Source organism: Leptopilina boulardi, unplaced genomic scaffold, assembly GCF_019393585.1.
Source record: "Leptopilina boulardi isolate dan_hultmark-lab unplaced genomic scaffold, ZJU_Lbou_2.1 LbouV2_266, whole genome shotgun sequence".
NCBI lineage: Eukaryota > Metazoa > Arthropoda > Insecta > Hymenoptera > Figitidae > Leptopilina > Leptopilina boulardi.
Genome location: NW_026137825.1, coordinates 1,941,242 through 1,964,920, shown reverse-complemented (window position 1 = coordinate 1,964,920; position 23,679 = coordinate 1,941,242). Strand labels below are relative to the sequence as shown.

Below are 23,679 nucleotides of genomic sequence, written 5' to 3'. Positions count from 1 at the left end.
GAAGAGAGAGAAGGTAAAGTCCTGAGGGATGTATGAGAGGCAAAAGAGCAGAAACTTTTGGTACGATTATTATGCAACTGGCTGGTTCGATGCATTTTTCTCGCTCGCGAAAGAACCATTACGTATTCGAAGAGAAATTCGAAGCGACAGTAACCTACCGAGACTTTGTAGTCGCGAAGAAAAACCTCACTTTTTTTCTTCCTTCCCCCAAAAAAAAAATGTACCAGGACTTTCCACTTCAATTTTACATTCAACTTACGAGATATATACCTAGTCTGAATTTTGAATCCAGAACCAATTATTAAATAGATAACGTTTTTTACATCTAACAAGAGCAGACATTGAAAAGCCGGAAGTATTAAAAAAAAAAATTCTGTTTTTTACAAATAATAGATAATATCCTGTTACTTATAGAAATGTTTATAGTGTTTGAACTATAATTCAATAAAACTGGAAAAATTGTACAGGAAAATTTCTTATTGAAATTTATACAGTGAGGAGTAATTTTCATCATATGGATGATGGCGGGATAAAATATGAAACAGCGAAGAAGGAAGACGAAAAATTCTACCAGTAATTTGGGAATTAGATTAGGATTGTAGAATTAGGCAAAATTGGTTCGGATTGTCGTTTTTAGAGTTCCAAAAAAGTGGACAAAGAATAGGAGTGTAGGAATCACGAAGGAACCAGCACCTAAAAGAATAGGAGACCTGAAACTACGAAAGAACCAAAAAAGAAGAAGGAGCAAGCACCGAAAAGAATAGGAGCCCTTAGACCACGAAGGAGCCGAAAAAGAAGAAGGACAAATCACCGAAAACAATAGGAGTCCTGAGAATAAGAAAGGAACCGAAAAAGAAGAAGGAGCTAGCACCGAAAAGAATAGGAGTCCTAAGTCCATGAATGAACCGTAATAAAAGAGAAAGGACCGAAACGAATATGAGTCTTAAGGTCATGAAGGGGCGCCACTTGGATTGCCTTACCCATGAAGCAGAAGAAGAAGTACAGCAGTAATCCTGAAGGAAGCGAATCCAGATTTAAGACGGTAGTTAACTCTACGTTAGTACAGGCAAGGTCCACCAAAAAGTGGACATAAGAATCGGAGACTTTTAGGCTGTAGGTACTAGCAGTAATCCTGAAGGAAGGGAAGGTAAGGCACTCTAGGTTAGTGGAGGCAAGGTTCACCAAAAAAGGGACATAAGAATCGGAGACTTCTGGGCAGCAGACACTAGCAGTAATCCTAAAGGTTGCCAATATAAGATATACTGATACCAAGAGATAAGATACACTTGGTTAGCAGAGGCAAGGTTCATCAAAAAACGGACATAAGAATGGGAGACTTCTGGACAGGAGGTACTAACATTAATCCTGAAGGAAACGAATCCAGAGGTTCTAATTCTGGGTTGGTAAAGGCAAGGTCCAGCAAAAAAGAGGCATTATAAGAATCGAAGACTTTTGGGCAGGAGGTACTATCAGTAATTCTGAAGGAAGCGAAGATTAGTAGAGGCAAAGTTCACCAAAAAATGGACATAAGAATCGGAGACTTTTGGGCAGCAGACACTAGCAGTAATCCTAAAGGTAGCAAATATACTGATACCCAGAGATAAGATACACTTGGTTAGCAGAGGCAAGATTCATCAAAAAACGGACATAAGAATCGGAGACTTCTGGATAGGAGGTACTAACATTAATCCTGAAGGAAACGAATCCAGAGGTTCTAATTCTTGGTTAGTAAAGACAAGGTTTACCAAAAAAGGGACATAAGAATTAGGTTGGTACTTGCCGTAAGGTACTAAGCTAAACTAATTAGTAACCCTAAAGACACTATCAGAAAATCACCTAATTCACTGCAGCAGATTTTACGCGTTGCTACAAAAATTAACTTTTCGATGCCTTTTCGAAACAAACGTTTTAGCGTAGAAGCATCCTATCTTTCTGCTACAAAGGCACGAAAATCAAAACACTCCAATTCCTTTTGGAATTCAAAATTAATCACTAACGTTAATTACAATCAGCTTTTATTTTCATCATTCCCCTTTTTCCAAACACACAGTTCATTAAATTTTTGAAAACATATTTTCAAAAAGTGAATGAAAAAACAAAAATGAGTGTTCACAATGTAAAGGCACATTCAAATCATCAAAGGCATGCGTTTATCAAGATTACAAAACTTTGATGTTGTATCAGTAACATTTTTCCATTATACACAATATCACTATTTATCGACTTTCCCTCTTCAGATTTAAATGTATATATGTATAGTAAGCGCATACTTCGATGTATCGATAAGACACTATCGCGTAGTTATTACAAAGTCATCAAGGTGAAATCAAGCGGCCTGCCTGCTTTGAGAGGATGAGAGATAGAGAGAGAGAGAGAGAGAGTGAGAGAGAGTAATTAATTGCCTTTATGCGAAACTGGTTAATTAACTTGGAATTTACAATCCTGAAGGCGGTGGAAGAGAGTGAGTGGTGTTTATTATACAGAGGCTGTTATGGAGCATTAGAGGAAAAATTCAACAATAAATATTGGATATCCGCTAATTGATTTTGTTATACTAGAAATTTTCTCTCTATAATAATAAAAATATGCCAACAATTTTTTTTTCACCTCCAGGCGTATATATACATGATATTTCAAAAATTTCAAAAAAAGAATTTTAAATTACTTTAATTAAAGCTTTTGTAATCGTACAATTAAAATCAGATTTTGAATTACGTTAAATCCAAAAACGGATTCTTTTTACAATGAATAGTTTAGGAATATTTTATGGGAATTTTCTGTTTTTTTTTTTTATTTTATTTTAATAGCGCCAGTGACATATGGTACATAGTGATAAATGAGTAACACTATGTGGCGACTTGTGAAAAAGATTTAGAAAAAATACGAAAAAAATTTTACGCACGTTCTCAAGGGAGGACAAAAAAAAAAAGAGAGAGAAACTTTTCGTTACGTGTCACCACGTTACAATCGTGTGAAAAGGTTGTGTTCTCGTCGATCTACATATTTCATTTGTGAATATCAAAGAATTCGCGACGACAATGTTGAAATGTCGATATCGTCATATATAGCTAAATCTGAACCATGTTATTGGAAAAATAGTAGTCATAAATTGACATTAGATTATCATTACTAAACACTGAGACACATAAGAGAGGAAAAAATAATAAATAGGAAATAAATTATCTGGTAAAAAAAGAAAACTAGTTAAAAAAAAATTTGTCAATGGTGACAGCGGTGGGATTCACCCTAAAAACGTTAAATACCATTCTAAACATTTGTAATTTTTTTTTTAATCAAAAAAAATTTTATATTTTGTGAACTTTATGAAAAATTTTTAACAAATATTTAAATCACGAAACAAAAGGGAAATGCCTGTACTGTGCAAGTGTCGTGTCAAAGATAAGGGAGTAGTTTTGGTTGTACAACAAAGACTGTGTCTGAAACTAGTGTAAAGTTCGTTAGAAGTCGACATATGCACTCAAATGCAAATTTTGAGCTGGTAAGCTGTTGCACGAATTCTCTGACACGTTCTTGGTTATATTCGTGATATACATTCAAGGAGTGAGAATTTCTTGATCTCATCCTGATGGTAAATCTTGTACCAAGTCAGGTGTCTCTCACTCTCAAAAAGAAAATTTCAATTTATAATTTTTTTTTATCGTTTTTCCCATTCTCTTTCTTCTCATCTTTATTTTGTAAACATAAAAAAAAAATTTTTTAATAAAATTATTTATTCACAAAATTCTTATCACGCTATATGGTGTAAAGAAACAGAAAAATCTATTTTAGAAGAAAAAAAAAAATCCTAGCAGCTTGTCGATATAAAAATGAAGTGCAGCTTCTAGCTTTTATGGTTTCGTGTACTTTTTTTTCTTTTCTTTTTTTTTTTATTAAAGTTGAAACACGAGAGGCAAAAGAAGAATCACGTTGAGTACTAAAAAGGAGTATGGATGGGTGGGTCGTGAAAGAAGACCGTTCTCTGCTTCCCACTTTATGAAAAATTTCCCTCTACATTTTCCCTCTAGTAGCCGCACACACATAGGTTCTCTCGTATCAAAATGGATCTTAATAAAATTACGTGAATAAATGGAGAGAGAGAGAGAGAGAGAGAGAGAGAGAGAGAAGAGACTTCAAATTCAAAAACTTTCTGTCCACAAATTTTTTTTTTTAATTTTATGTATAACATTTTGGAATTCAGTTATTTGTTCAAAATCTGTTTTCTGTTTTCGGTCTTCACTGTTTTAATTATTCGAAATTTTGACAAATTAAAAAAAAAACTTTTCTTAAAATAAATTATCAAAAATTGTTTCAAAAATCCACTAGTAAAAATTAAAAACTCGAACGGAAAAAAAGAAATTCCTTACAGATGCTAACTAATGTTTGCTATTGAATCTACAAAAAATTAGTAACCACAGCTACATTTTTTGCTATAACAACGAAAAAGACTTGCTGTAAAAAACAATATCAGTCTTAATTTTTAAAAATTTACTGTCACAGCAAACTTTTTTTTAACCACACAGCAAATTTGTTCGCTGTACCTATATTAGCTAACGTGCTAATGTGACAGCAAATAGTTCGCTGCCACAGCAAACTTTTTCTATGCGTGCATTACAATATGTGACGCTTCACGACAGAAGGGACATTAGGTCAAAAAAAAAAAAATTTTTAGGTTATGTTTAGCGGTAGTTTTACCACTTGATAAAAATAATTAGATAAAATGAAAATTAATTTTTATTGAAGTTATTTTAATGTAATAGAGAGGAACATAAATGTTTTGCATTAAGAGTTGATTTTCTGTGAGTATTCTCACTGATTAGGAATGTGAAGTCAAAATTTAAAAATCCAAAATGGCGGATCCAATATGGCAGTTGAATTTTAAAAAATTTGTCCAATTCGCTTGAAACTCATTATCCGGGAGTTTTCGGGGTCGCTGATTACGAATCTGATGTCAGTTTTTCAAAATTCAAAATGGCGGATCCAAAATGGCGAAATTTTTTTTCTTAAATTATCGAATTTACATGAATCTTGTCACTCGGGAGATTTTGGGGTCGCTGATTACGAATTTGATGTCAGTTTTTCAAAATTCAAAATGGCGAATGCAAAATGGCGGAATTTTTTTCTTAAATTATCCAATTTTACTTGAATCTTGTCACTCGGGGGATTTTGGGGTCGCTGATTACGAATTTGATGTCAGTTTTTCAAAATTCAAATGGCGAATCCAAAATAGCGGAATTTTTTTCTTAAATTATCCAATTTTACTTGAATCTTGTCTCTCGGGGGTTTTTGGGGTCGCTGATTACGAATTTGATGTCAGTTTTTCAAAATTCAAAATAGCGGATCCAAAATGGCGGAATTTTTTTCTTAAATTATCCAATTTTACTTGAATCTTGTCACTCGGGGGTTTTTGGGGTCGCTGATTACGAATTTGATGTCAGTTTTTCAAAATTCAAAATGGCGGATCCAAAATGGTGGAATTTTTTTCTTAAATTATCCAATTTTACTTGAATCTTGTCACTCGGGGGTTTTTGGGGTCGCTGATTACGAATTTGATGTCAGTTTTTCAAAATTCAAAATGGCGGATCTAAAATGGAGGAATTTTTTTCTTAAATTATCGAATTCACATGAATCTTGTCACTCGGGGGTTTTTGGGGTCGCTGATTACGAATTTGATGTCAAAAATTCAAAATGGCGGATCCAATATGGCGGTCGAATTTTTAAAAATTCGCTTAATTCGCTTGCAACTCATTACACGGGGGGTTTTTGAGGTCGCTGATAACGAATCTGATGTCAAAATTTAAAATAAGAAATCCCCAAAACCCCCCTGTTAACGAGTTTCAAGCGAATAAGATGAATTCTTTTTTAATTCAGACGCCATATTCGATCCGCCATTTTGAATTTTTTAATTTTCTCATCAGATTCATAATCAGCGACCTTAGAAATTATCGTTATCATTAAAATTTGGACGGTGAGTCCCAAATTATTATTTATGAGTCGTTTTCCATCGTATTATTATTAATGAAATATTATAAATAACAAAAATCAAATTTTTAATTTTTAAATAAAACATATATATATATATATATATATATATATATATATATATATATATATATATATTATTTTACATATCAGTGTGTGTGTGACTATGAATGAGTAAAATATTTTACTATGTAAATGTTGAAGCTAAGTTAATGGCAATTTTAAAGGAAAACGCCTGCAGTAATTTTCATGCCCTCAGGAATGAAAATACAAGGGTGAAGAACTTGGTCTAGACGTGAAAATCCAGTCTCCTTTTGAATACACATTCACAGCTTTATCCTTTAACTATATTTTGTATAACCCTAGCATATATATAGAGGGTGCAAAAAAAAATCCCAACATGGAAAACGTTTTCGAAAAAAAAATATATAATTTAAAAACACAAAATCTCTAACAAAATTTCGCATTCGTTATTAATGTAGAATTTCTTGTAAATTCGTTTAATGAAATTAATTATTATATTAATAATTAATATATTACTATTTTTTTTTTAATTTAACAAAAAAAAATATAATAATCTAAATTACCCCAGCAATTTTAGAGTTGGTTTTTTTATATAAAAAAAAAAAAAAAAAAAAAACTTGTTCCTTAGGTGATAAACCAACTGTCTCGCGTAGTTTTGATGCACTCTGTATATTTATACAATGTATATATATATATATATATATATATATATATATACATTGTATAAATATACACTTACACCTTCCGTAGCAAGTTGAAGGGCTAGACACATTTGTATGGGTCACTTGGTTTTGACAAAGCGACATAGTGTGTAAAGGCATGCACGAAAATAGTTTGCCGTATATCTCACATTCGCTCGTGACAGAAGCTACCTTCCTAATGGTGTAACTAACACATTTCTATATACATATATATGTACATGTGTAACATACTCTTTGTGTATGTGCTTTTGTACTCGCCTATCAAATTGTCAGTCCTCATGTTAATTGTGTTTCTTGGAAGGCATATATATATATATATATATATATATATATATATATATATATATATAAATCCCTTTTCAAAATCGTACACCCACGGTGTGAAATTGATTCTCTGCACTTAAATTATGTAATATGATGAAGGAATATTGTCATTGTTAATATAATAGTCTGTTTTTTTTAAAGAAATTTATATATATATATATATATATATATATATATATTTTATAAAATTATTAATATTATTTTTATTTCGCGCGCCAATCCCCTATTATTTTCCAACTTTAATGATTAATTTTTTTTTTAAAGGCATGCAAGTATTCAAATTATTAAAATTTTTATTAAAATTTTAAGGTTATGTTCATTTCTTGGTTAAGGATAATCTCAAACCCAAAGTTCCTTTAAGGAATTTTGAGGTTATGTTTGAACTAAGGTACTGAATCCTGTAAATCTATGCCCTTGAATTTTGAGGTTATGTTTGATCTATAACCTTGAATCGTAGAAGCCTATATCTTAAAATTTTGAGGTTATGTTCGTTTCTTGGTTAAGGAAAATTTGAAGTGGTTTGTTGGGCATAATCTCCAAACCCAATGGTCCTTTAAGGAATTTTGAGGTTATGTTTGACCTATGACCTTGAATTTTTGAGGTTATGTTTGAACTAAGGTCCTGAATCCTGTAAATTTATGACATTGAATTTTGAGGTTATGTTTGATCTATGACCTTGAATCGTAGAAACCTATGCCTTAGAATTTTGAGGTTATGTTCGTTTTAATACTAATATATTTATAAGGGTCTTTCCACGTGAAATCTTTTTATAATATAGTGTATTAATAATATTGTATTTATTATTTATTATTTATTTATTTATGTATTTATAATATTATTAATATTATTATTATTATTTATTTATTTATTTGCATTTTTTCATTTTTTTTATTTATAAATATGCCTTCTTTTTTTTAATTTTTATCAGTTTATTTTCTATTTTATTAATATTCATATTTTCGACAAATTTCCTTCACATTACATTCGTATTTATATTTTCATAATGCATCTGAATATTTTATTCATATATATTATTATGCATATTTCGAAAAAGCTTTTTAATATATTCTATTGATATTTATATTATCTGCGGTAATGCTTTTTCATATTACATTTGTATTTAGATTATAGTAAAGTATTTTTAAAATTAATTTATGTAAAATAAATAAATATATATTGTTAAAATAAATATTAATAAATTATTTTCATTGAGAAGAAATTAATTTTTCCGAGTCGTATAAGAGTGGTAAAATAAATGTAAAAAATAAATAAATAAACAGTTCAGCTGTCCTCATAAAATGCGCATCGTTAATTAATGAATTAAACTATTACATACAAAAATTAAAAAAATTATTTAAAAAAAAAATAAATAAAAATAATAAAATAATATAAATAAAAAAAAAACCTTCTATAATAAAAATTTATAATAAATTTTACACATTTTTTTAAAAAAATATAATATATCTATATAATTTTCTGCGCCAGTATTGACATTTTTCTTTTAGACTAATTATTATTTAATAATGACTACGTGAATGGTAATTAAGACGAAACATCGAATTATTCGAATTTAGTAATGATACAATAAATATATCAACACAAACAAATCATTAACAGAAAATAATGTATTTATTAATTGAAATTTCATAATTAATATTGAATCATTACGTTTTTTAAATATTTAAAATAATTATCAATTTTTGATGTTTTTTTTTTTTTTTTTTTGTAAATTTATGCATAGCATTTTGAATTTTTTTTTTTACTTTAAAAGTAAAACCATAAGTGTCCGCAGTTTCTGATGCGCATTTCTGTCAATTTTTACTCTATAGAAATATAGTAAAATTTACTCCTGAAATAGTATAAAAAAGTTATTTCGGAAATAGTAAATTTTACTATTTCTAAAGTAAAAATTGCCAGAAACTGCGGACAGTTCCGTTTTTACTTTTTAAAGTATTAAAAGTTACTTTATTCATTTTTCCATTTTTCTCCGTGATAAATTCAAAAAAAAAAAATTAAAATTATAATTATGAAATATGATAAATTATAAAAAAATGACAAAATTGAGTATCGACAATGTGTGAAGGAGAAAAAAGAAAGAAAGAGACTATAGTGAAAAGAGGTGTGTTTGTAGGGTAGAAGGTGGAGGGGAGAAAAGTTATCTACACTTCCGCTTAACCGATTTGCTAGATTGAAACTGTCAAAGTTCCGTGAGAAGTTTCCTGGCATATGGAAGAGCGAGACAACTGTTTGCGGTAATAGAGAAATTTATTTATCGACTACTGCAACTACGCCATTGATCAATGGCTGTAATAGCTATTCCCAAAGTGCATGCGCAACCCACACTCACAACAACAAATACACACACACATACAATTTCCTAATGAGCATGGGCCATTAATTAATTAATTAAAGGATAGAGAACAGAGTCCTCTAGAAAATCTAGTACAACATGAATCTCAAATTGAGCGCGGTCAATACTGCAAAACGTCTTTTGGGATTACTAATCAAAAAAATAATTTACTATTTATACAGTAAATGAATATTAACATAATAATTATCTTTTTTTTTATTTACTATCATTAATTTTATATTTTTTCTTCATCGATTTAGATGAATTTAGAATTTATTTATTCTATTTAATTTTTAATCATTTAATTATTGTTATCTTTTTTCTAGGCTAAATTCTCTAATTACGGCGCGATTGTATCAATTACGGTGACAAAAATTACGTGTATTTTAAAGATACTTTGCCTCACTGTAATTGAAGCCAAATTTTAAAAATGTTTCAACTACGGCGAGGGAAAAAAATTTCATCTCGCAAATAATTAAATTAATACATAACTAGCAAAATTAAACGCGCGCCAAATTGAGTATTTAATTGTTTGTTATAAACATCACAAATTCAATTATATCAAAATTATTTTTCAATTAAAATTTTTATGAAATTTAACAATTGTTAATAATTAAAAAAAAAAAAAAAATATCACAATAAAATTGAATTATTTTTTTTGAAAATTTCAATTCAAAATAAACTAAAATTCAATTATTACCCAAAATTTTAATTCAAAATCAATTAAAAATCCAATAATTATCAAAAATTTTCAATTTAAAATTTAATTATTTACCAAGTTTTTAATTTATAAAATGAAATAAAATTCAATTATTTTCTAAAATTTCTATATTCAAAATTAATTATCCAAATTTTCAATCAAAAATGAACTTAAATTAAATTATTATCCAAAATTTCAATTAAAATTCAATTATTTCCCAAAATTTTAAATTTAAAATGAACTGAAATTCAATTATTTTCCAGATTTAAAATGAAATAAAATTCAATAATTTTCCAAAATTTCAATTCAAAATTAATTATTATCCAATTATTCAATCAAAAATTAACTAAAATTAAATTATTGTCCAAAATTTCAATTAAAATTCAATTATTTCCCAAAATTTTCAATTGAAAATGAACTGAAATTCAATTATTTTCCAAATTTAAAATCAAAATTAAATTTCATTATTTTCAAAAATTTGAATTCAAAATTAATTGAATTTTCAATAATTTGAATTTAAAAGCATTTAAAATTTAATTATTTCTAAAATTTTCCATCGAAATTTTTTTTTTTTGAAATTTAATAATTTCAATTATAACGCTAAGGAAATTTAATTATTTTTAACTATTTTAATAATATTCTTTGAAAATTCAACTATCTGAAACCATTTTTCAATTAAAAATGAGTTTCAAATTATTGTATTTTGTCCGCATTTTCTAATAAATTTTTAGTAAAATCATCTAAAATTTTAATTACAAAACACTTAAAGTTTCAATTAATTTCAAAAATCTCAATTTCAAATCTTTCAAAAATTCAATTAAATTTAAAAAATATTTTCCAAAAATTGTTTGATAAATTATTTTTAGTTCTGTAAAATTTAATAATTTGTTTGAAAATTAACAATATCTTTTGAAATTTAATTATTTCTAAAAATTTCAACTTTAACCCTTCGAAAAGGATTATTATTAAAAAAAAAAAATTTTATTTAAAAATCAGTAAAATATTTTTGTTAAAATAAAAAACAAATCCACTCCCTCATATCAAAAGGATATCCCTAGGATATCCATAGGATATCCATATCAATGGTCGATATTCTAGAATGGTCCCCAGGAAATTTTTGGGATATCCATAGGATATCCAAACCGCCGGTCTGTGGGACATCAACAGGACATCCATAGAATATCCTCAGGATATCCCTAAGACATCCACAAAATATCTATTGGATATTATATCGCAGGATATCCATGGGATATTCTCAGGATGTCCGTGGGATATTCACGGGATATTTAATATCTCAACATATATTTTTAAAGGTTAAAATTGTTAAGCTAATATAATGAATAATAATATAATAAAAACAAAAATCTTATGAGCTTCTAATTTATTTTAAATGAAGATTTGAAACGCATTTTTCAAAGTTTTTAAATAAACTCATGCACTTAATGTATAATTAATATTAATATTTATTCGTTATTTGCGGGGAAGAATTTATATTGTTTAAAGCCAATTTATTTTCTGACAATATTATAAGCATATGAATAAAGGAATGAATCACGAATGAGAAAAAAATTAGTTAATAAAATTTTCAAATTAAACAACTTTCTCGAAAAACAAGTTGCATTTTATTTTATTTATATATAAAATTTAATTCACAGAATATTCTCACTCGTAGTCTCATAATGACTTTAAAAACAGTATCCTGAGAATATCTTCTTGACATCCAGAAGATATACTGAGAATATCCTGAAAATATCTGTGGGATATCCTGACGATATCTATGGGATATCTGGAGGACATTTATGAAAGTCTATAGAGATATCCAGAAGAAATCCTGTGGATATCCTCAGATATCCACAGGATATCCTCAGATATCCAAAGGATATCCTCAGATATCCAAAGGATATCCAAACCGCCGATTTTTTGGATATCCTTAACTCGGCGAGACTAAGGTTCAATTTTGTAACACCGTGACTAAGGTAGGGTAAATTTTACCCTATAATGATTTTCTGTTTCTATATTTAAGAAAAGCTTAAAATCATGGAAATTTTTTAACAAATTTGTTTTATATTGTCTAGTAATGTAATTTATTAGTGTCCGAACAAAATTTGCATTTATATAAAAATCGCAGTAAAATTCAGCATTCCTAGTTCAAACTATCGAGGAATAAAAGTTTCATAGGGTAAAATTTACCCTACCTTAGTCACGGCGGGTTAAGAGATCCTTTTGATATCCATAGGTCATCCCTAGGATATCTGCGGGTTATTATCAATATATCCCAAGATATCTTGTGTTATTAGGGACACTTCGAAAAGGATTATTATTAAACATAATTGTTTAAATTTGCATCTTTATTAGTAATTGTATCAAAAAAAGATTAAAATAATTTTTTTTAAATTTTGCAACAATTATATTAAATATAATAGATAATAATAGCTATTTTTTTATTAACGCGCCGTAATTGGTGCACTTACCCTACAATTATCATTCAATTTAAAATTTAATTTTTCTTACCCTTTTCTATTTTAAAAATAAAAATTTGCTATTTTTTAAACAAAAAAAAAAAAGAAAAAAAAAATTGGAAAACTAATACTAAGAAAAAAACTTTATACACACACAAAAATTTAAAGTTGAAATGAAACGGACCAATGAACTAGAGTATCAAATCGTGTCTGAGATTTCGATATTGTTTCCATAAGTTACGATTTTATGCGATTTACTATCATTTCATTTTATGTTTTTTTTTGTCCCTTTCCATTCATTCGATTTTCTAGCGATGTCAGCTCTGGTTTATAAGTTTCTGCTATGAACATTATTACGTCTTTCCATTTCGTCTCTCTTTCTTACACTATTTTTTCTTTTTTTTTTTTTTTTTGCAAAAATGAGAAAGAGAGAGAGAGAGAGAGCTAGAGATAGAGATTGGGAAGGTAAAGGAATCTATTTTCGTGATACATGCGAATATACAGTAAAATCCAATATTATTAAAGCAAGAGAGCAGAAGCCAAAAGATGCGATTCACTGAGAATTTCTTTTTAAAGTTCCATCTCGCTAGATATAACAAAAGTTAGTTCATAATACAAAAAAGAAATGATAATTTTGAAAAAAACTACTAACAATAATAATAAGAATTATAATAAATATAATAATAATAATGATAATAATAATATAAAATCTAAAATAATAATAGTAATATAGTTTTAAGAAATAGAGTACAAAATCTCTCTTGTAAATCTCGTATTTCAACACAGCAGATAAAAAAAAAAAAAATTCAAGAAACAAGAGAGAAACTCATATTTCATATTCATTCTATATTTATTCTACAAAAAATGTACGTTAAATTATTTTAAAAATATTTTCTTTATTTTTAATAAACAGAAAAAATATAGTAAAGTTAATGCACCAATTACGGCGCGTTAATAAAAAAAATAACAATTATTACTATTATATTTAATATAATTGTAAAATGATTTTAAAAAATTATAATCTTTTTTTAATACAATTACTAATAAATATAATTAAATAATTATTAATTTAATTATTTGCGAAATCAAATTTTTTTTTCCCCTCGCCGTAATTAAAACATTCTTAAGATTTGACTCTAATTACGGTGGGTAAAGTATCTTCAAAATACACATAATTTTTGTCACCGTAATTGATACACCGAAACTGATACAATATCGCGCCGTAATAGAAAATTACGATATTAGTTTTAATTTTTCATATTTTGTTTAAATAATCGATTTTTATAAAGTTAAATTTTTTTTTTAAATATCTAAATAAAGCTTTTAATTTAATAAGTCTTAAATTACCTTTATACTCTAAATCTGAATTAGTAAAAATGTTTACTAATTTGAATTAGTAACTTTTTGCCTCTGAATTAGTAAAATTTTACCAATTATTAGTAACTTTTACTAACAATTAGTAAAATTTAACTATAATTCTAAAGCAAAAAGTGAGTCATTAATTTAAATTAGTAAATATTTTTATTAATTCAGATTTAGAGAGTACAATAGAAATGTCGAATTTTCTATTTCAAAAATGTTTTTTTTTTTTACTCAAATCGCACCGTAATTAGTGCATTTACACGTAATAAAAATGAAAAGTTTTCGATTCTGGAATCGTGTTCAACTGAAAAAATTCGCTCGGAAACATCATGTTTCATTTTATTTGCAGAAAAAAGTGGAAATTTGCAAAATAGTGATATTATTATTTTTATTGTTATTTATAGTATTTTGATTAAAATTAACAAAATATTGGAAAATATTTGTAGCTATTGATTTGTAATTGGATTACATGTCAAATCGTGGCATTGTTGACAAATGGCGAATGTGGAGACGACGCGAACTCCAGCATCGTTATCATTGACGCATGTGAGAGGGAGTACATGTAACATAACGTAATTATTAATGCATTGCTGTCACACGCTTCGCTATCCAAATATGTCCCCTCTTCAACATAAACTGACGCGATTTTATGCATATATATATATATATATATATATATATATATATATATATATATATATATATATAGACAAAAAATGTATACAACTAAATATTAATGTCTAGTTAGGATTCAGTCATCCATTATTTATGCTAAAATTTATAAAAATAATTTCGAATATTAATAATCATAGAATATATGAAAAATTAATATTGATAGAAAATTAGAGGAAACTAATTCATTTTTGTAACCTCAAAATCAATAAAAAATATACAAAATTCAAGAAAGAATTTTTATTCTGTATGATCTGAAATCATTCAGTATTCGTATCATTTCATGTATATGTAAGCGTATATATATGTACGAAGAATGAAAAATATTTCAAGAGGTAACGGATTTTTTAAAATTGAAAGAGTGAAAGAGAGAACATATCAAAAGCTGCGAAGAATCCAAGGCTTTTAAAGTTTCAATTTTAGACTGTGCAATGGATAAGTAAATATATATATATATATGTAAAACGTGTATTTTCATGCAGAGGAAATAATATGCAATCTGATATTTTTGTATCAATTTTTGAATATTATATAGTTATAATAATAATAATAATAATAATTTCGGTATGCCGTTGGCGAACCAGGAACGTCCTTCGGAAAGGAAGAAGGAGCATAACAAGAATGGATTCTGATAAATTGAGAATTAGTTTTTAAGATAGTGAGATTTTTGGAACATTAGAAGAAAGTGAATTTTAGAATAAAGATGCACCTGCAAAAAGGAAGAAAAAATAGTTAGAAGGACGGGCGCTAAGGGAACGTAGGTACTAAAGTCACAAGGTCATACTAAGGAGGAAGAGACGATTGACGATTGTCATTTGAGTCGCACAAGGATAATCGTATACTGACATTTTCGGTAAGCTACGCAAAGAAATCAGTTTGGATATAAGCCATATGAGAGTGGTACCAGCTAGAGTTAAGAAAAGTTTAGACATTCTCATTAAAATCGGAGACGAATTCAACAAGAGAATTTTTCAATTTGTTCACAAATGTTCGTATGCTGGCGTTTTGGGTAAGCTTTGGAATGACCTTGATTCGGAGATCAGTCACACGAGAATTACATCTGTTAGAGCTACAGAAAGTGGAGACATCCTGATCAAAATCGGAGACGACTCTAAAACAAAATTGACGATTCGTTCAAAGATGTCCGTATGCTGATGTTTTGGGTAAGATTTGCAAAGACGTTAATTCAGAGATCAGCCACACGAGTGTAGTACCTGCTACAGCTAAGGAAAGTTGAAACATTCTAATCAAAATCGGAGACGATTCCAACAACAGAATTGACGATTAGTTAAGAGATGTTCGTATGCTGATGTTTTGGGTAAGCTTCGAAAAGACGTTAATTCGGAGATCAGCCATAAGAAAGTGGTACTTGCTAGAGCTACAACATTTTGTTCAAAATCGGAGACAACTCCAATAGAGGAATTAACGATTGGTTCAAAGATGTTCATATGCAGACGTTTTGGTTAAGCCTTGCAAAGACGTTAATTCGGAGATCAGCCATAAGAAAGTGGTACCTGCTAGAGCTACAAAAATTGGAGACATTCTTATCAAAATTGGTAACTATTCCAACAACAGAATTGACAATTAGTTCAGAGATGTTCGTATCCTGATGTTTTGGGTAAGCTTCGAAAAGACGTTAATTCGGAGATCAGCCATAAAAAAGTGGTACCTGCTAGATCTACAAAAAGTGGAGAAATTCTGACCAAAATCGGAGAAGACTCCAATAACAAAATTAACGATTCGTTCAAAGATGTTGATATGCAGGCATTTTGGTTAATCTTCGCAAATACGTTAATTCGGAGATCAGCCATAAGAAAGTGGTACTTGCTAGAGCTACAGCATTTGGTTTAAAATCGGAGACAACTCCAATAGAGGAATTAACGATTTGTTCAGAGATGTTTATATGCAGACGTTTTGGGTAAGCCTTGCAAAGACGTTAATTCGGAGATCATCCATAAAAGAGTGGTACCTGCTAGAGCTACAAAAATTGGAGACATTCTTATCAAAATTGGTAACTATTCTAACAAAAGAATTTATAATTCGTTCAAAGATGTTCGTATGCTAATGTTTTGGGTAAGATTCGCAAAGACGTTAATTCGGAGATCAGCTCGGAGACAACTCCAATAAAAGAATTGACGATTTATTCAAAAATGTTCGTATGCTGGCGTTTTGGGTAAGCTTTGCAAAAACTTTAATTCGGAAATCAGCAATAAGAGAGAGTTACCTTCTAGAGTTACGAAAAAGGGAAACCTCCTGATTAAAATCGAAGACGACTCCAAAAAACAAAATTGAGGATTCGTTCAAAGATGTTAGTATGTTGACGTTTTGGGTAAGTTTCGTAAAGACGTTAATTCGGAGATCAGCCGTACCTGCTAGAACTACGGAAAGTGTTTCTATAAAAAATTTCTGTTTGTCTCTCCCTGATGTAACAAAAATAATAATGATAGTAAAAATATCTCATTCATGTTAATTCTTATTCGAACTTTACTAATTTAAACACAATTTTAATTTTCCAAATTGACAATCAATTATAAATCATTATTTTTCCTATCTACGATAATATTGAATAATTTTTGAAAGGGAAAAATTTTGAAATTGATGAAATATAAAAAACATTTTGTTCAGCGTAATTAACAAATGGCATCGCGTAATATATAGAATCAGATAAATTTTTTTTTTTTTTGCACTCTAAATATTGATTTTTTAAAAGTTACTTAATCAAGAAAGTAAAATTATTATTTTAAAAGCAAAATCAATCAATTTTCTCAATTAAATAGCAAATATATTGCGAACTAATAAAAAATACATTTGTTAATTAAATTTTTCCCTTTTATTGTAATAAAAAGTGTAATTAACAGGAGTAATTTATTATTGACATTATATGTCAATATTGTTTTAATAAATGGAAATGAGTTATACTTTTAAATATGAAAAACAATAAAAAATTATTATCATTATTATTAAAATTATTATTATTATTATTATTATCATTATTATTATTATTAATATTTGTATCGCAGGAGAAGTAGAGAAAACAAAATTATTAAAAAAAAACGAAATTTCAATTGATAAATAAATTTTCGATGGAAATTAGTAATATATATCTTTTTTTTTCATTTGAGAAAAAAGGTAATTTTTTTTCCTCTTTTTCTATAAAAAGAAAGAGGATCTGTGAAATTAGCAGAAACAGAAAATGTTCTTCAATTCGAGGTGAATTTATCTTGAACTCGTGCCTGCGACTTCGAGATCGCGCGCGCAACGAGGGAAAGTAAATCTGCATGGAGATTTGTTAAGAATTCTAACGAGGTCGCATTTCTATATAGCTATATATATATATATGTACTATTTAACTGGGAACGAGTCACGAGAGGGTGCTGGAAAAGAAAGAAGGAAAAAAAAGAGAAAATGAAAGAATGAGAAAAAAAAGAGGAAAAATTAGAAAGAGAGATAGAGAAAGTGCGGCGCATGTATGCGACTCATATAACTAAAAGTTTTGTGAACAGCAAAAAGTTAAAAGTACTGCAACACAAAGAGGGAGAGAGAAAGAGAGAGAGAGAGAGAAAGATAGTAGAAAGGAAACGTTTTAGGGGGACCTACTTTCGGGATTTTTCCCCCCCAAAAAAAAATCAACCACAAAGTGTCTAAAAAACGAGAACAAGGTTGCAAACATTTAACAAAGAAACCGCTTATCTCTTTAATCAATCAGAATTGCATTAAATTTTTTTTGAAAATTTCGGAAAAAAACGCTCTTTTATAATTTTTCCCTTCTCTATAATTCGTTATATAATTTATTATTAAATTTATTAAAAATAATAAAAGAGAATTTAAAATAATTAAAAAAAAAAAAACTCACCTCTTGAACTTTTCTGTGAACAATGATTTTGTGCCATTGATTATCGTCAAATCGAACCCTTGCCGGTTTGATGTGTAGGTCCAGCCTTCCATTTGCGAGGGTCATGCCAACGGCAGCTCCACCATCTTTTAATGAGACTGTCAAATAATCACCCCCTTCGCCTGTAAAATAACAATTCAATTTCGTATCACTCAGAAAGTAAAAAAAAAAAAATTGATTAAACTAATTATTCTTGTGAAAAAAGAATTTTTTTTTTTTTGGTAATTTTAATTAAACAATTTTTTTTTAATGAAATGTGTCGAGGAAATAAATAAATATATATATTTTTTTTTAATCACATTATAGTGCTGGTCAATTGGATTTTGGACGTCTTGGAAAATCGTGGCACGTAGATGTCGTTCATTATAACGCAATTTCCATTAAAGCTAACGGGCAGGTTTTAATACGACAGTAAAAATAAACCGGACCAGTTCGAAGTCTTAATCCCCCATGCTTTGAACTGCTCTATATTCTTGGGATAATTCCCCCGTCTCTCTCTCGATGTTGGGATAAAACTCGATAATTAATAATGTCACTTGTCTAATTAAGGTTAATACTCTTTTGAAAATCTACTTCGTTTTTGAGTGTATTTATAATAGTTGTGTATAAATAATGGTTTTAATAATTTAAAGCAAAAAATTAACGAGAAGAGCCTAATTACTAAATACTTTTATTAAAGAAGTAAAGACTCCTTTTACTTCAATAATAATAATAATAATTTAGCAGTGACGGTGGCAAGTTTGAAACCTCACATCCTCATCAAAATCGGAGACGACACCAATAAAGGAATTAACGATTTGTTTGAAGATGTTTGTATGCTGTCGTTTTGAGTAAGCTTCGCAAAGACGTTAATTCGGAGATCAGCCACACGAGTGTGGTACCTGCTAGAGCTAAGAAAAGTTGAAACATTCTGATCAAAATCGGAGACGACTCCAACAACAGAATTAACGATTAGTTCAGAGATGTTCGTATGCTGGCGTTTTGGGTAAGCTTTGCAAAAACTTTAATTCGGAGATCAGCCATAAGAAAGTGGTACTTGCTAGAGCTACAGCATTCTGTTAAAAATCGGAGACAACTCCAATAGAGGAATTAACGATTTGTTCAAAGATGTTCATAAGCAGACGTTTAGGGTAAGCCTTGCAAAAACGTTAATTCGGAGATCAGCCATAAAAGAGTGGTACCTGCTAGATCTACAAAAAGTGGAGAAATTCTAACCAAAATTGGAGAGGACTCCAACAATAGAATTGACGATTAGTTCAGAGATGTTCGTATGCTGATGTTTTGGGTAAGCTTTGAAAAGACGTTAATTCGGAAATCAGCTATAGGAGAGTGGTACCTGCTAGAGCTATAACAGCTTGGTCAAAATCGGAGACAACTCCAATAGAATAATTAACGATTTGTTTAAAGATGTTCGTATGCAGACGTTTTGGGTAAGCTTCGCAAAGACGTTAATTCGGAGATCAGCCACTCGAGTGTGGAACCTGTTAAAGCTACAACATCCTGATCAAAATCGGAGACAACTCCAATAGAGGAATTAACGATTTGTTCAAAGATGTTCATAAGCAGACGTTTTGGTTAATCCTCGCAAAAACGTTAATTCGGAGATCAGCCATAAGAAAGTGGTAACTGCTAAAGCTACAAAAATTGGAGACATTCTGATCAAAATTGGTAACTATTCTAACAAAAGAATTTACAATTCGTTGAAAGATGTTCGTATGCTGGCGTTTTGGATAATCCTGGCAAAGACGTTAATTCGGAGATCAGTTATAGGAGACCTAAACCTACGTAATTTAATTCCAGCGAATAATTCCCTAGGATGATGATTAGTCTAGCCAAAGAATGTGGTTTCTAGTAGATCGACCAAAACAAGAGGTCCAGGTATCTGGTTTTAATACACTGTAAAACAAAAGTTATTAATTGAATACTGACTTTAGGTACTAAATTGTCATTTAGTTCTTTTTTGATACCTAAAATCGGTACTATTTTACTACTTTCTTTTTACAAAGTAAAACTTGGCACCCAGAAATACTGCTCCACACAAAATCCAACAACATTGCTAATAATAACGATAATAACCATGAAAATGAAATTAAAAATAATAATTAAAAATCATAATAATAATGAAAGTAACAAGAATCTTTTTTAGAACGCCAGAGGGCAACTACAAGATATGATTACAAAATAAAAGTAAAATACCGCATATATATATATATATATATATATATATATATATCGAGTTAGTTACGTTCGTTAATTTTGTTGTTGAATCCGGGTGGAGTTGCTTTTTCCCGGGATGAGAAACCGCATACTAATTATTCCGCGGGGGTAGGTTAGAACCGTATAAAAGATGCAGACGGTGCTTTGGGCTTAATTGTCGGTGTGCTACCGGCGTGAATTCGTATGCAGCCTAGCGCAACATATAAATCGCTCTCTATGTGCGCAAAAAACCTTCTCCCACCTTCCATGACACTTGAAAAATTTAATATATAAATTAAATATAAATTCAAATTAAAATCTTTCAATTCTCAAAAATATAAAAGCAATTAAATTAAGAAGTAAATTGCTTTTATTTTTATTTAGTATACGCTGATATAATTCACAAAAGTTGATATTAATAAAAAGTTTTTAAAAATGGGAATAATTGTTCATCATTCGGGGAAGGGGAGATAAGAGAGAAAAATGGGTATTAAGATAAAAAAAAAAACAATTTAATGTAAAAGAATCTTAAAGGATCGTGACCACACAGTTTTATAAATACACAATGGACGCATAATGGTTTATCATGAGAATAAATGAGAAAGAGGGGAAGTGAGAACCAGTACTGCAATGGTAACAGGAAGTGGCAAAAGTAGGACAAGGTAGGTACGCGGCACTAATGCAGACCAAGTACAGCAATAAGTACTCGGCTTCTAAATATAGAGCCTGCTGCAGCTGCAATCCAGCAACTGCAGCAGTACAACCACTTTCTTGCTAGTAGTACCTTGATTATAATATGCGAGAGATTTTCATCCAATTAGGAAACGGCAAAACATAATACACGGTTATTGTCCTTTTAATATTATAAATATGCACTTTATCTATTTGCAAGGAATTTATTTGCGATTTTATTCGATCCTGATGGATTTACATTTTTTTAGGCTCCAAATATTTGGTTTTTTAAGGCTTAAGAGAAATTCCGCTTTCAAGAGGTAGGAAAAATATTTCTTTTTGTTATTTAATAAACGATCCAGTGTCACTTGAGAGAGGGATGAAGATCAATTTAGTATATATATATATATATATATATAAAATATATATTTGCAAAGTTTCAATTGGTCGAAAAGGGGTCGGCAAAGAGCAAAAGTTTCAAATTGGCTGTAATACTCTAAAGAATAGATGCTGCACAGCTGTTTAATATGCGACTATTGTCCAGAGGACTCCATTGTCTATCTACATTTCTCCGTTGGGCATCTAACGGATCCCAGCAAGTTACTCGATTAAATCTAACTGCTCTTAAACCAAGGGTTCTTCTCTTGATTCCAAACCCTCTTTCTCTCTCTCTCTCTCTCTCTCTCTCTTTGGCTTTCCCTCTTCATTCCTCACACCTTCAAACGTCTAGCGACGAAAGCCAACATGGCGCATTTCCATTAATATATCAAGACGATTGCCCGAGTATTATTGATTTATGCTCTTTTGTTCAATTTCCCCTTTTTAGTTGCTTTTTCTTCAATCGCTCTTATTCTCCCTTGCATTCGTGCCTTAAAATCCAAATGGAATACTTCAAAGTCTTTTCAAGTTTTCTAAGAATCCCTTATTCTCCCTCGTCGCTCCTACGGACATCCGTGTAACTAGAATTGGCTTCCAGTGGGGGGGACGAAGTGTGAGATTTCAATGCCATGGCACTAGTCATTGAACCTTATAGATTATATATTATTTTATCCCGAAGGTGTTACTTTTATGGCTCATGATACATAAAGTTTTTAATGAAAAATTTTTTGTTAATTAAACCCGTGTAGAAATTGATCTAGTTAAATCCTATTTACTATCTGGCCCTAATAAGGGTTGCCCCTCATTATAGCCTGATCGAGGAATTACCGGGACCTGACAGGGGCCCTAGACTACAAAAATCATTTTTAAAAAAAAGTAATAAATGAAGTCTTTGGTATTTCTTGTTTTTAATGACCACATTCAAGTAATAAAAATAAATGTCAAATTGTCAGTGAATGTCTTTCCTGAATGTTTAAAATAAAGAAGTGTTACAATAAAATGGCAAAGGAAAAAAAATACAAAAAGAGTGAGGAGATATCGATTTATAAAAGGAGTTAGAAATTTAATGCAAAACACTAAAGAAAATAAATAAATATTTTTAATTAAGATTTTCTAATAATTAATTTTCAGAAACTTCTATAATTTTTCTTTATCTAAATATCATGTTGCAAAGTTAAATTACACCAAAATTATCAATGCGGCTCATTACTATGACTGCAAAAAATTATTTTTTTTTAAAAAACATGTTTCTTGAAATAATTTCTCTTTAGGTTAATGATACCTTTTGAAATTTTGCAAAAAGTTTTATTTTTAAACGAAACAAAATTATTTAATTTTTAAATAAAATATTTCAAAAAGCTTTCATTATATTCCTGAAATTAATATTGCTTAAGTATTTAACATTTTTTAAATTACAAATTGTTGAAACTTTTTAATTTTCTTATTATTAAAAAAATAATTCTAATAAATAATTATATAAACATATAAAATTTTATTTTATTAAAATTTAATCGATATTTATTTATTTATTAAAATTTCGAATTTTTTTAATTATTCCAAATGTACTGATGAAAAAATTCAACTTGAGCGAAGACAACGTTCTATAGGTCTCCTCGAAATTGCGTTTAACAATGCAAAAGATTGGGAAGGAGGACGCAAGATGAGGATGAAGTTAGATTTTTAAAGTTTTTATTTCTGTTGTGTTACTTTTTTTCGTTTATATATTGTATCCTCTATAATCTCATTTTGTTTTAAAAAATAAAAATTTACTAACTAAAATAAAAGGGTTAATAATTTTATTCATTTCAGTATTTTATTTCGATTTTCAATAATTAATAGTAAAAATAATTTATATAAACAAAATTATTACAAAAGTAAATTGTATTAATTATAAATTATAAATAATAATTAACTACCTATTTTAATATTTTTATTATAATATTTTTATTCATAAACCAGATATATAATAA

General features: G+C 29.0%; 1 protein-coding gene across 1 annotated transcript in view; it reads right to left on the bottom strand.

Annotated features, from left to right (window-relative positions):
* LOC127281166 (neurexin-1) overlaps window positions 1–23,679 on the bottom strand; it is a 358,116-nt gene that overhangs the window by 225,236 nt on the left and 109,201 nt on the right. The window contains exon 6 of the mRNA XM_051304733.1: window positions 18,425–18,585. Within this exon, the coding sequence (XP_051160690.1) occupies window positions 18,425–18,585 (161 nt within the window). The remainder of the gene's footprint in view (window positions 1–18,424; window positions 18,586–23,679) is intronic.